Source organism: Alligator sinensis, unplaced genomic scaffold (assembly GCF_000455745.1).
Source record: "Alligator sinensis unplaced genomic scaffold, ASM45574v1 scaffold194_1, whole genome shotgun sequence".
In the NCBI taxonomy this organism is placed as follows: Eukaryota; Metazoa; Chordata; order Crocodylia; family Alligatoridae; genus Alligator; species Alligator sinensis.
The window spans coordinates 654842-669543 of NW_005841945.1; the positions used below are offsets into that span (position 1 = coordinate 654842).

The window sequence follows — 14702 nt, forward strand, 5'->3', positions numbered from 1 at the left end:
AGGGAAAAGAAACAAAGGAGGGAAAATTGCAGAAGAATGAGGGAAGCCTAGGTTACAGGAGAATTAAAAAGCAACAGCTCAGGGAGGGAATGATAGAGGAGACAGTTCTTTGTAATGACAAAAATTCCAATGACAAAAATGATGAAACAGGAGGAATGTAGATGTAGCTTCCTTCGCTATCAATTCTGATTGCTCTCCAAAACACAACCTGCCCTGTGCACTGAAGGAGGTAGCTGTCCTACGGAAACACGCACTATGCAATCATGGAATACCAGACTACCATGACGTATATGCCCATGGGAGCAAATTAAGGTTGCCCGGACAGTCTTTAATTCTAAAATTTCCTAACTTTAGAATGCTTGGTTTGACAACTTCAGCAATATTCTTTTAACATTTTTTTTTATATCACTTTTTTGCCATATAAATACATAGGCTTTCTCTTCCCCCTGCCTCCCACAACCAAAGCCCCCCCTCCCCTCACTCCACCGCTCCCCATATGACCTAGTGTTTGGCATCTTTGTGGTCAGCTATATTAGCAGGACTGGAACCTGCAGACCTACCACAGTTCTTTCCTCTCGACCTCATGGAACCACTGGTAGCTAGGATAGTTTTGACATGATTTTGTTTTGTTAAAAGTCAAGTGATGTATAAGTCAATAACTGTTGTTTTTCAAAATCAGATATATACCCCCACAAATGACCTGCAGGCTTGGAACCTTTGATGCTGCACCTGACCTCTATGGTACTAGAGTTTAAGATTATTAATAGAACAGAGAAGTCTAACCTCTACTCCAGGGGAGGGAGAAAATGGGTTACGTACCCTTCTGCCATTCTCGTCCCCAACCTCTTTACCACATATATCCATTGGCTGCTACTCTCCTTTCTGCTTTGGTCTAAGATTTCCGCTTTTACCACTCTTATTATTCCCCTCTCTGCTCCTGCCATTTTCAGCTCCTGGCTCTCCATCACCCTACATGTATTCCCCTCCCTTCTACCACCTGTCTTTTCCCCTCCCTCTCCATAAGCACCTATTCCTCCAACTCATGTGCTATACAGCTGTTCTTCCTCCTGTTCCATCCCCACATGTACCTGATGTTTGCATGGAAAGCCACAAAGACACAGCGGAAAGTCTTCCTGTTCTGAATTCTATGCTACTCCAGTTCCCAACAACTGGCAGAAAAACACCCTTCATAAGTTTTTTTCAAGCTTCTGTTGTTACATCTCAGCTCTGTGTTCTTGGGGAAAACTTGCACAGGACGCAGTCTGTCTGACTCGCAAAGAATTCCCCCTCCCTTCCCCCCCACCTAAACAAAACTGATTAAGATGCAGTGAGAGACACGCCTAAGACCCTCCAGATAAGGGTGACAAGAGTGAAACAACTGCCCTAGGTCTTATTTGCATCTGAGATGGAACCAAATGACCATTCATTTACATGGGAGATGGAGAACAGAAAGCCCGAAGCAGAGACTGCAGTGAATTCTGGAACCAGAGAAGCAGGGAAGCATTGCATGATGGGTAATCTGTGCTCCAAATGCTAATCAACCCATATTGACACATACCCAGCTCAGCATTTATCACACCAGTTCTGATCTGGATTTACAAGACTCCCCCCCCGCCTCCCCAACACACCTCTAAGCAGAAGTAAAGTTTAATAGGCATCTCGGGCTGTACATTCCCCGGTCCCACTATGGGAGGTCTATTTAAACTTGATTGGCTAAAACTCGGTTGCCGGGTTAGGGAATGCTGAGGCAAAGAGACCGAGTTAGAGGGGGTATGGGCAACATTTGAACAATGGTAAAGGGGTTCATCACAGCGTCCAGCCTGTTGGAGCCCTGACCACAAGTGTTGTCATACTTTTCCCAGGACGACTGGTGGAAGTCCTCCTGCCCAAAGATTATAAACACTCCAATAATTGCCTTAAGTCTGTTAAAAGACTATAGCAAGATCTGGAAAAGTCATGCTAAGCTGAGACTTTTTCACAACAAGTAAAAATCCAAAACCCTGATGCTGCAAGCTATCTATCGTTTCTGAAGAAACCATGAGATATCCCATCAGTATATCTGCCATCCATAGGAATTTCAAGCTGGCTCCCAAGTATTTGGGTTACTCCCTAATCTTAAGCATTTCCTGAGTATCAATCAGTTTCTTGAGATGTTCCAAACCAGATAACCCCTTGTCAAGAGAAAACAATGATTTACACTATTGAGAATGCTTTGAAGAAGCTGGACTGAAGGTATAAAAATCTGTAAAAAAGCAGCAGTTTGTGTATGCTTCAAGAAGAAAAATCTCTCTGATACTCCACTGCTCTTCTCGAGAGTCTGGAGGAAACATATCATCTCCCTTCAAGGATTGTGCTATGAACTTTACCTGTCAGCTTTGCAACCTGAGTACTTTGGACTGGTGAGATCCCAGTGCGTTCTCTCTCTCTCTCTCTCTCTCTAAGCATAAATTTCTGAACCTGAACTGTATCAGTTAAGCTTGAGCTAAGTTTCACCAAACACTTAGGTAGTATTGTAATTGTTTGTGATTGTTTTTCCTTTGCATGTCTATTACTATTAGTACCATTATATATTTCATATACTTAGCAATAAATAACTTTTATAGTCAAACTGGTAGTAACTGGGTATATTTTTCCTTTTCTATTTCTCCTTCTTCACATGCTCTGCAGCAACGCTTCTTTTACTTAAGCTAAAGATCCCTGTGAAGCCCAAAAATACTGTGGGGTCTGCTCATCAAGAGGCCAAAGATTGGGACGTGCCGAGTTTGAAACACATAAGGGGATCAGCTTGTACAGGCTGATTGACCCAGTTTGACTCAGACGTGCCCTTATGAACTGAATGCTGGCCCATGAGGGTGTCAGCTGGACACCCAGACTGATTCCGAGGGATTCTGTTTACCTGTGTGCTTGTGTCCAACTGCAGTTTATTGTTGCTCTGATGAACTGATTCTTGGCATATGAGGGTGTCAGCCTGTCCATGCTGATCAACCCGGCCGGGTCAGGTGTGTCACATTAACGTGTGTGTTTGTGTCTATGACTGATTTGGTGACTGGAGGAACCCAGCCCCATTGAGACTGAGTCCTGCAAGATAGCTCCATTGGGGGTGAGGATTTGCAGAAGGGAAATGTACAGCTCCGTATAGAAACACAAATAACATAAGCAGCACACTGACAGAATTACCAAGACCCTAGAAACGTATCCCTTAAATGAGCACACCCCAAAGTAATGGGCAAATCTGGTAACACTGTTTTAATTACCACAGTTGATAAGAGAGAAAAGCAAATGTGATGGAAAGCAGAAAAAGGTCCCACTCTGCTTACCCCGACAGTTTCTGAAAATTGAGCCATTAAAAAAAAAAAAGTACTTGCGTGGAGAACTTTTTACCTTGTAAAGTATATTAGATATTATGGGTGTCTAGTATATCAGACATTATGGGTACAGCTATAGATGTGCTGGAGGCTGCTCCCACACGCTGTAATTACAGAATGTCAGAACAGACTTTATTAACTGAGTCCGCTGGAGCAGGGCAATTACTGTGTTCCAGCAGCCTCCCGCGTCACATGTATCAGCATCCTCACAGTTCAAAATGGTGGTGGGGGTACTTGAACTAAAGCTTGTTTGACAAGCTTTAGTTCAAGCTCCCTCTCTGCCATTTTGAAGCACGGGGATACTGGTACATGAGACACTGCAGCACTTTAGAGCGGGTCAAGGAGACACTCTAATTAAAGCACCTTCCACCCCCAGAGCACGTGTAGAAGTGCCCTATATGTTGAAGTAATACCTCTCTTCCTATGAATTGTGCTCCCTTAAGGTCAGAGAAACTGAGAAGGATCATACAGTTTTGAAGATTGAAAAGTTATAATAAAGAAGTAATATAAATTGATTTGGTCACCACTTCTGTATTACAGAAGAAAGTAATTCTTTTCACTAAAACCAGAATGAAAGGAAGCAAACTAAAGTAAAAGCTAACATACAAATTATTTCAGCTAACCTTTAAAAAAAAAAAAAAAATCAAAATATGTTTGTCCCTTCCATTTGGTGGTATTTGAAATCACTGAATATTTATCAAAATGGCACTTACCAGAATTCTCAAAACCCAGGTATTCTGGGATTTCTCCAGCAAACCATGTAGTACACAAAACAGACAACAACTCTTTTAAAAGCTGAAGCTTTTTGAGCTGAAAACCCAACATCAGTGGAAGACATTAAAAACACCATGGTATTTAGACAGCAAACATGAAATAAACATCTTAAATAGACATATAAAAATCATAGGCTCACAACTGTGTATGAATATTACACAAGACTGGAATTCTGAATACTTACATCACAATAACATCCCTCTGAAGAACATTATCGTGTTTTGTAGTAGAGCAATTTTGTGATTCCTGATCTTCACTGTCAGAGGATACGTCAATGTATTGTAAATTTCTGCGATTTTTGAAATGTGAGAGCTTTGTTGTCTTTTCTACTTCTGGGGTTTCTGAGACACTTGAATCTTCTGCATAAGCCATAGAAAGAGAGAGGAAGAACAAATACGAAATATAAATTCAAATGTTTAATCTTAATAAGTGCATCAACACAGAAGTCACAATCATCTCTCAGTGAAAAAAAAAGTGAAAATTAAAAAAAAAAAAAAAAAAGCTCACATCTTTACATAAAAATCCATGCATCAGGTTTTAGAAAGAGAGATTTCTCTGTTCTCCTTGACACAAATCCTATATTAGAATGGTATCCAGATTGTAGCTGTATTAGGTAAAAGGAATCAGAACTCGTGGTAGAGGCGATATCTTTTATTAGACCAACTAAATCTTTGCAAAAAAGAGTCTTTATTTGGGTTCTTCAGGCATAGGAAAAAAGATCTTTACTCGTATGCCTGAAGAAGGGTGCTTGTGCCCAAAAGCTTGCAAATAAAGAATTTTTTTTGTAAAGATCTAGTTGATCTAATAAAAGATAAATCACCTCTAGCACCAGTTCCGATTCCTGTATTAGAATACCACTCAGATTTAAATGAACGTGATTTCAAAAACTTCAGCCTTTTTGTTGAAATGAACAATTCAAGTTCATATTGCACTTGATCAAGTCCTGACACTAGAATGACAAAGTATTTAAGCTAAAATACCCGACTAACCTGAACTTTGATTTTCTCTGATTTACGATTCCAGGTTACATCACATGGATAATTACTTTGAACTAGACTCAACATCATAATGACAATTAAGTGGTGTGGGTATGGCTACACATGAAGCAATCCAGTTTATATGCAGTTTGAACCCAAAACAAACAGATATATAGAATGGCTAGAACTGTTCAAGAGTGTACACCTGGAAAATCAAGTATTATTCTGAAGTGGTTCATTGTGAGCCAGTTCAGTGTTGTGTGTGGCTCTAACCATTCTATGACCCAAATCTAGTTGATCCTCCAGCAGTTCCAGACTTCACTGCTCCTCACCTCTCCAGCACTGCTGCAACTGGCACTCTGGTATATGATCAGCACTCTACTGTCCCTTTCTTTTTCATTGGCACTTTTAAACATCAATGAGCTCCTTTGTACTTCTTGTTCATTAAAGCTACCTTTCTAACAAGCAGCTGTGTCCCCACTCTTACTCATCCACAGCCCCATACAATGTACCCAACAAGCCCTGGGAACCAAAAAACATGGGTCCAAGCATTTCTCTCCCATGAACCTAGAGTTAGGCAAGCACACTGCAAACTACAGGCAACTGCAGATTATTCAAGTTTACTGAACTAAAGTTTAGGAGAGAAGGGAAAGCAGGAAAGTGAAAAAGGCCCCCCCAAGTCACCCATCCCTGGAACCACAAAGCATAGGTGCAAACACTCCTTTCGCCCTCCCCCAACTAGTCTACTGACAGGCATACTGGGCTGAGTACTCACTCCCACCACTCTCTGGTGTCAAAGCCACAGCATTTCAATGCCTTAATGTGCCCTACATGAAACAATAGGGCACTGTACATGTTGACATCTCTAGCCCAAAGCAATTGTGACTCAGTTCTCAGTCAGTGACATTTGAGAGAGGGGTAAACAGAGGGATTCTAAGTGAACTGTTTGGGACCCTATTGGTGATGTTTGCCAGATATTTAAGCTGGCAAATGAACAGGAATAATTGAAAATGGGGAAGAAAGACACAGCTCAGTTGTGGGAGTGAAGAGAAAGTCAAAATGTATTCAGTGTAGTGCCTCAACATGACCTGGGAGAAAAAAAAAGAAGAAAAAAAGCTGGCACTGAGGTGGGGGGCTGAGCACAATGGGCACTACCATATGCGTTATTCAGATGGGCTGCACAAACCTATCCTTGTGGTAGGTTTCTATCACCAAGTTTGCCCAATGTGGGTCATGTGTTTTAGTCATGCTCAGTGTTGGCTACATTTAATCAACTTCATAACTGGTTTCCATTATTGAGCAGGTGTTGCTTTTGGCAGCAGTTTAATAACAGGCAACATTTCCTTGTACACAAATGTAAGACGAGGAACTTTTTCTCCATGTGACTGGGGGTGGGGGGGAGGCAGGGGGGAGGAGGAAGCCTCATCTTAATTTGTGTAAATATGGTGGTACATTTCATTTTCAGTGTTTCAGTTTGTTATACACTGACCCCTCAATTTGGTTTGCTACAAAACTAGCAGTATTAAATTTTTCTATTTAAAAAAAAAAAAAAAAAAACTTTACTTAACCTAATTCCTAGGTTTCCTATCCTATTTATTCAAATTGGTTTTCCTCTTAAAAAAAGAAAAGAAAAGAAAGAAAAGGTACATAGTAAAGGTCCAGCTGTCTTGGGGCTGCATAAAATGGGGATATAGGTGAGGCATAAGATCCATCAGCTGCTTTCAGGTCTGCAAAAAGGCAAAGCACCAGTAGATATAAGAGTGTAGAAGATCTGGAAGCCTCTAACAAGTAAATTCTGAAATGCTAGGACAGATTAAATCATTACAGAACCCACAACACCCCCCCCCGTGTCTGGCCACTAAGACTAAAAAAGGTTGAAAACCCCTGCTCTACATACTATATCTGTTTGCCCATCTCTACCTGAAAACATCTTCTATGGGAGTCCACAGTAGAGTGTAAGTACAGGCAGTCCTCGGACTTATGACACAACTGGTTCCTGAAAACAGCATCTTAAGTCGAAATGTTGCAACTCAGAACCGATTTTCCCCATAGGAAACAATGTTATAAATGGGGGATTGGTTCCTGAACCAAGGCCTGATACCCTATTTTCACCAAAAATACCACAGAATTTTGTACTCAATCAATTATTGATGAGTAATATAGCTACATTAATGTACTATATTGTAAACAGCATCATATTTATTTGGAAGAACTTCTTTGAGGCAGCTTTGCTGGACTTTTTGAAGGGCTCTTGGCTGGAGTCTTCTCAGGAGTCTTGGCTGCAAGTTTTTCTGGAGTCTTGTCTGCTTTCTTAAAGAAAGCATCCAAGGAAGTTTGGACAGATGTTCTCCAGGGAGATGAGTGATGCAGCAAAGTTGTTTGCTGGTGTTGCATCATGTTGGATCAAGCATTGTATAGTTGAAGCTGACGTCATAAAGGTGAAACAGGGTGTCAATTTATAAAACGCTGCAAGTGTGAAATGTTGTAACTTGAAACGTTGTAAGTCGAGGACTGCCTATACAGAGGAGTATAGAGAAGAACCCCAAGGCATGCCATTAAACATTTTTAACAGGTTTGCGTAGAAAGCAGTCATCAAGATGATTTCAATGATGTCCCTTTAGCAAAGCCAAAACAAAACCAAAATGTGACCTGCAGCTGGGAATGGCAGTTAATTTTTTCAATGGCTGGACATGGAGAGAAAAAGCCTGAACTAGAGTAGCAGCATTGGCAAAATTCATCATAACAAGAGAGGTAGTCTATAAAGGAAGAAAATCAGGAAAGAGAAGCCTTCTCCTGTGCTACCACAGTAGATATCATACTATTTCCTACAGCATATCCCTGACATCTAGATATGCCAGTTTTGGTAACAACAACTCCTTGGGCTACATAACAAAAATACCAAATTTTCTTGAATACCGAAGGAGGCTTTGGAGGCTTCGCCCCCAGCATGGGGGGAAACTCCCCATACTTTATATTCACGTACAAAAAACCCTCACTAAATACATTGCCTATCCTTAAACTGCTTCCAAAAACAGCATGTGTTCAGTAATGAAAATCAACTATGAAGTTGATTATATGCAGCCAACAGTGAGCATAACTGAAACATGTGACCCACATCCGTTTCCATCAGCAAGTTTGCACAATCACAAGCATAGGTTTGTGCAGCCCATCTGAACAAGGTATATGATAGTGGGTTGGAGACTCTGGTCTTTCGAGGTCCCTTCCAGCCCTTAATTTCTATGAGTCTATGATTTTTCCATGATAATGCCCATCGCACTCTGTTCCCCTCAGCACCAACTCCTTTCAAGCCATGGTGAACCACTACACTGAATACATTTGGTCTCTCTCTTGACTTCACATCCACAACTGAGCTGTGCCTTTCTTTGTAATTTCCAATGATTCCCATTTCTTCACCAGCTTTAAGCGTCTGAAAAACATCACCAAACGAGGCCTCAAACAGTTTACCCAGAATCCCTGCTGACCTGTGTCTCAGCTTGTCACATGTGATTAGTGTGGCCCAATGCTTCATGAGGTGGACCAGGTTGCTGTGCGCCTCATCTGCATATAAAATGTTGTAGGATCTCAGGACTTGACCAGAACACCCAGTTCCAGTCATGAATGGAGGAAGGGCAGTGTGGGGAAGGGAGGGATAATTAGCACATGGATCCTTGGTGCAGGGGCGGGGGGGTAGTCTCTGGAATACTCGCATATACTGCACAGTGCTGAGCAGTGGGGTCATCATGGCTTGAAACGGTTGACTCTGCTTGGGCCCAGCCCAATGAACCGCATAACAAATCATGAGCCTTTTGGCTTTGGACTAATATCATACATAGTTTGTGCTATATGTAAGGACGTACAAAACTGTTGCTTAAAAGTGTGTTTATGGAGTACCTGTGCTAAAACTTGCAGCAGTTTCAAAAAAGATAAAATGCATTCATTCTGGATAAACCAAGTTTCTGGATATCTGTAATCATTTCCTATATGCAAATGAATAAAAATACCTGTATTTCAAGGTCAGTGTTTTTCAAATTTGCCCCTCACTTGCATGTAAAAGAGGGGGTAGGGAGGGGTAAGGGGGTAGAGGACAACAGAGCTACCTGAACCCCCTCCCCCTCAAGTTTATTTTTCCTGCTATATCAGTGGGAGTGGGACAAATTCAAGGGAAACCCCCAATAATTAGATTCTATACTTGGAAAATTATTTAAAAAAATTATAAACTTTCCAATATATAGTATCTAACTATTGGAGGGTTTGCTCTATATTCTGGATCATCTTATGCTTGATTAAATATGGTAGGTTTAAAGCAACCAAAGACAAGGTAGCATTTTATTTGTTCATTCAGTAACATTTCTTTCGAAACTACCTAATGTAGAGAAAACACACCTGGGATGTCAAAGGGATGGTTACTGTTCTGAATGCCTTATGTAAAATACCTTCTTAAAAGAATTAAGCTGATATCATTCCTGTTTTTAGAAATCTTGAAGTCAAATGGAAAGGAGGTCTATATCCCTTGTAAAGGGAATTCTTTCTACATCACCACCAATCCCACTTATAAAACCTTGCAACAGGAACAAGTGCATTATATATCCATAACAAAAGAGGTCTTTCCCAGATATTTAGAACAAGTTATAGTCATTTAAATAGCTATTACTACATCAACAGTTAATTATTCCAGGCAGCTTGTCATGATTAAAGGAATAGAGGTGATTTAAAGCAGCTGCTGTTAGGTAACCTGTAGTTGGAAGGCTTACAAGTTTGTCTCAGGCTAACGGTAACTCTCAAAAGCTCTTCACTTAGTCATAAGCCAACAGAAACTGACAACTACGTTTTGCCTGTCATAAAAAACAAGGTGCCAAGAGGAGAGACCTCTTGTGACCATCTCCTCAGAAGTACAAGTTAAGGACAAAACTGCTATTTATGCATACTAACAGAAACACTGTCTATAATTATTTATCAAAAAATACCCAAGTACCAGGTAAGATACAGGATGTGTTGAACTTCAGTTTGAAGTATGTTCGTACTTTAAAAATACATTCATCACAACATTCCTGGGAGAAATGCTTGAGGACTGTTAAAGCAGTGGTTTTCAACCTTTTGTTATTTGTGGAACCCCAAGAGATTTCAAATGGTGGTGCCAAACTCTTTGAATTTTAACTGTGTGTTAAGCGAATTTTTAAGGTATTCACAGAACTTCCCCCCCCCCACAACTACTCAGTTGGTCTAATAAAAGATATCACATCTATCTAACCAAAAAACATTGCCTGCCGAAGTATTCACATACTTTTGATTGATCAGTTATCTTTTGCAGACGCGTTAGACACAGTTCTATGGATCCCATCACAGGTTGAAAACCGCTGTGCTAGAGAATTCAAAACATTTCTTAAAGAGCTCACGTTCAAATAATGAACTACAGACTAACAGAACAACTTTTAAACACTCACAAGACTGTTACATACTACAGTTTATATTCTAGAAACATCAAGATGGCCCAGTCAGGGATCTCACATGCTAGATACTTTGTAAATGTACACACTGAACATAGCACCTGCCCTGCTCTTAACACAAAAATCACTGACTGAGCAAACCCAAGCAAAATGCTAAATTACTAAATCCATCAGAAACGCTGCTTTGCGTGTTCTAGTTTTCAAGCCTTTCCCACTGTCAAAAGGCTTAAGACAGCCAGGTGAGCGTTCTACTGGACTACAAACATGTACAGAGCTCAGCAATCCCAGCAACATGACACCAATCACAGAACATCCAACAAATCCATGGTTAACAATGCACACAGAACATGGAAGATTGAGTCCACATAAGGCAAAACAAGAACATGTACAAATGTCTTTCACATCTAAAGTGACCAACCACAAACTATTAGCTACTCTGGGATGTTTTTTACAGAAGTATTCTTAAAAAGAAAAGCTGTATTCCACCTCTTTCCTGGAAGTTAACACCCACCTTGAAAACTAAATTCCAACCAGTTAAGAATTTCTGTTAAGTCACTTAACACAATCATTTTCAAAGGCTTAACTTTAGCTTCTAATAGTCTGAAAACAAACTAAACAAAATTATTGTAAACTTATTTTTGTAAAGGTGCTGAAAGCCTAAACAGTAGGGGTGCACTGATAAGAGATTTTTTGAGCAGGTACCAATGGCTCATTTTTAGCAAGCCATATAGGCCGATACCGATATGATATACAGCCAGGCAGCATGGAGAGTGGCATCCAGCTGGTAAAGTCTCTTGTGGGGGAAGGGCCATGGGGGGAGAAGGAAGGGGTGTGGGGAAGGCAGATCGAGGCCCTCATGATGAGGGAGGGAGTGGGGCTGGGGCAGGCTCTGCACAGCCAGGGCTGGGTGGAGCACAGGACGGAGCTATGAGCGACTCATCTGGGGGTGTGGGGAGCCTCCCGCTGCTGCATGCACCCCGGGAGGACATGGGCAGCGTGTGCCCTTGACCTACGCATGGGGTGAGGGTGGGCAGCTGCTGCAGGCTCGGGCCAGGGCTGCACCAGGCTCTTCCTGGTGGGGGGCTGGGCTGCACTTGGGGAGGGCGGTGCTGGAAGGGGGGCTATGGGGGAGGGGGCTGCAACCACCCCAAAATTTGCCATAGCCCCCCTCCCAATGCCACTACTACACAGCCCAGTCGTCTCCACCAGGAATAGCCCGATGCAGACCTGCCCCCAGCACACAGCAGCAGCCTGCCCTCACCGTGCAAGCAGATCGGGGGCACATATCCCCCATGCCCTCCTAGGGTGCATGTAGTGGCAGGAGCCACCACCCCTTCTCCACACCCCCCATACAAGCTACGTGTGGCTCCATCCTGCACCTTTCCTAGCTGTGCAGCGCCTGTCTCTGCCCCAGCCCCACTGCTTCCCTCACCAATGGGGCCTTGATCTGCGCCCCCTCTCACCCTCAACAGACTTACCAGCTGGACTCAGCTGATCTCCACACTGCTGGGCTGCGCTCTTAGCTGCCTGCATGCTGCACAGGAGCTGCACACATGCATGGGGCATTTATTGGCAACATTAATTGGCCACATCAGCAAAAACAACACCAATTGCCGATACTGTTAATTTTCTTTATATTGATGCTGATCCAATATGGGACCAATGTATCAGTACACCTCTACTAAATAGTTTCAACCTGTTAAGAATAATGAGATAACAAGGACCCAAATAAAGAGAAAAAGTACGTTAGGATGTAGAAAGTGCATATGTGCTGTTCAACAACTTTATCAATGATTTCGATGAGAATGTGTAAAGCATGCTGACCAAGTTTGCGGACGATACAAAGTTATGGGGGAAAGTGGTCATGCTAGGGGATAGGATGGGGATCCAAGTGGAAGCCGGAAAGATGGGTGGAGCAAAACCGGATGTAGTTCAATAAGGATAAATGCAGAGTGCTTCATCTGGGGAGAAGCAACCAGTGACATGAATATAGGTTAGAAGGCGATATCCTGGCCAGCAAAAAAGATGAAAGGGACCTCAAGGTTATGGTTGATTACAGGATGAACGTGAGCCACCAGTACGACGCTTCCAGCCCCTAATTTCTACGATTTTAAGAATACACCTCAAAAACTTTCATTATTGGGAAGTGATTTCTTCCTTATTCAAGTGCTTTCCCATGTGCAATGAGGCGCTATAGGGATTTGGGAGCAGGGCTAAAGGGTCTGGGGGCACAGGTGTTCTCTTCGATCCTTCCAGTTGAGAGAGGCAGCGAGCTGCTGGGAAGAGATGGCCTCTACCTCTCTCCGCTGGGGAGAAGGCTCTTCTCAGCCAGACTGGCTGACCTGCTCCATCGGGCATTAAATTAAGCCTGCTGGGGGATGGGGGGGGGGCTGGTACAATCTGTGGGCAAGGCAAGAGCCCCCCAAGGGGACTCTTGCCTGCCTGTACACAAATGCTAGGAGCTTGGGGAATAAGCAGGAGGAACTCGTCCTCGTGCTTAACGCAAATAATTACGACGTCATAGGGATAACGGAGACCTGGTGGGACTCCACCCATGACTGGACCACAGGTATAGATGGCTATACCCTGTACAGGAGGAATCGAGTAGATAAAAGGGGCGGGGGTGCATCCCTCTATGTTAAGGAAAGCTACGCATCCCTGCAAGCTGATGTTGGTGACCAGGGTGGACGACTGGAGACCCTCTGTGTTAAACTCTGTGGGGAACATGGCACAGGGGACACAATGGTGGGAGTCTACTACAGACCTCCCACCCAAAGTCAAGAGCTTGACCAGGAGTTTGCCCAGGAACTGGCTGAGGCAGCATGCTCCAGGACCATAGTGGTAATGGGCGACTTCAATTACCCAGACATCTCGTGGGAAGATCACTCAGCAAAATCCGAGCAGTCGTAAAGCTTCCTGTCGTGCATGGATGACCTCTACCTGGCTACGGGCCAACAAGAGGTAAAGCGCTGCTCGACCTGGTACTGGCTACTGGGGATGACCTAACTGGTGACCTAGTGATCGATGGGAAGCTGGGTAACAGCGACCACAAGCTGATCACCTTCACCATCCACTGAAAAGCTGGCAAGTCAGTCAGCAACACTGAAGTCCTTGACTTCAGGAAAGCCAACTTTGACAAGCTCAGGAGGCTTGTCAGTGAGGCCCTAAGGGACCACAACCCCAGGGGGAGGGGAGTTCAGGAAGAGCGCTGCTCCTCAAGGGAGCGATCCTCAATGTACAAGCTAATTCTATTCCATCTCGGAGGAAAGGCAGCAAGAGGGCACAGCAGCCCCTGTTGTTCTCCATCTAGCAGATCTCCTGAGGCTAAAAAGAAAGGCCTACAAAGGATGGGATTCACCTCCAAGGAGGAATATTCTGCACTGGTCCGGTCCTGCAGGGACCCAACCAGGAAAGCCAAAGCTGCAACTGAACTCCAACTAGCTTTGAGTATCAAGGACAATAAAAAAGTCCTTTTTCAGATACGTGGGGAGCCGGAGGAAAAGCAAGAGCAACAATGGACCCTGCTAAACCAGATGGGACAACTGACGCTCAGGAAAAAGCCAACCTATTAAATGGGTACTTTGCATTGGTCTTGCATCAGTCCCATGGGACGCCCATGCCCACTATGGGACAGGGAGGTCCGGGTGAGGGAGATCCCCTGCTTTTCATCGAAGCTGACCTCGTGAAGGAACACCTTGAGAGGCTGGATACCTTCAAGTCAGCCGGCCCTGACAATCACACCCCAGGGTAATCAAGGAGCTGGCGAGCATCATAGCCCAGCCTCTAGCACAGATCTTTGAAAACTCCTGGCGCTCTGGTGTAGTGCCCGAAGACTGGAAGAAGGCCAACGTGGTGCCTATCTTCAAGAAAGGGAGAAAAGTGGATCTGGCAAACTATAGGCCCATCAGCCTGACTTCTAACCCGGGAAAGATCTTAGAAAAGTTTATTAAAAGAGGCCATCCTTAATGCCTTCCAGCCCTAATGTCTATGTTGGCCAATGACAACATTCTGAGGGATAGCCAGCATGGGTTTGTTGCAGATAGGCCTTGCTTGACCAATCTCATTTCCTTCTACAACCAGGTGATCTATCACCTGGACAAGGGAGAAGAGATTGATGTCATATATCTTGACTTCAAAAAAGC

At 43.3% G+C, this 14702-nt stretch overlaps 1 protein-coding gene across 5 annotated transcripts in view; it reads right to left on the bottom strand.

Annotated features, from left to right (window-relative positions):
• The window catches only part of SMARCAD1 (SWI/SNF-related, matrix-associated actin-dependent regulator of chromatin, subfamily a, containing DEAD/H box 1), an 81477-nt gene that overhangs the window by 59120 nt on the left and 7655 nt on the right, over window positions 1–14702 (bottom strand). For all 5 annotated transcript variants that reach the window (XR_003093183.1, XM_025199511.1, XM_006020052.2 and 2 more), the window contains exon 2: window positions 4324–4498. Coding sequence is in view for 4 of the 5 variants with exons in the window: in XM_025199511.1 (XP_025055296.1) it covers window positions 4324–4498 (175 nt within the window). In the remaining variant the exon portion in view is untranslated. The remainder of the gene's footprint in view (window positions 1–4323; window positions 4499–14702) is intronic.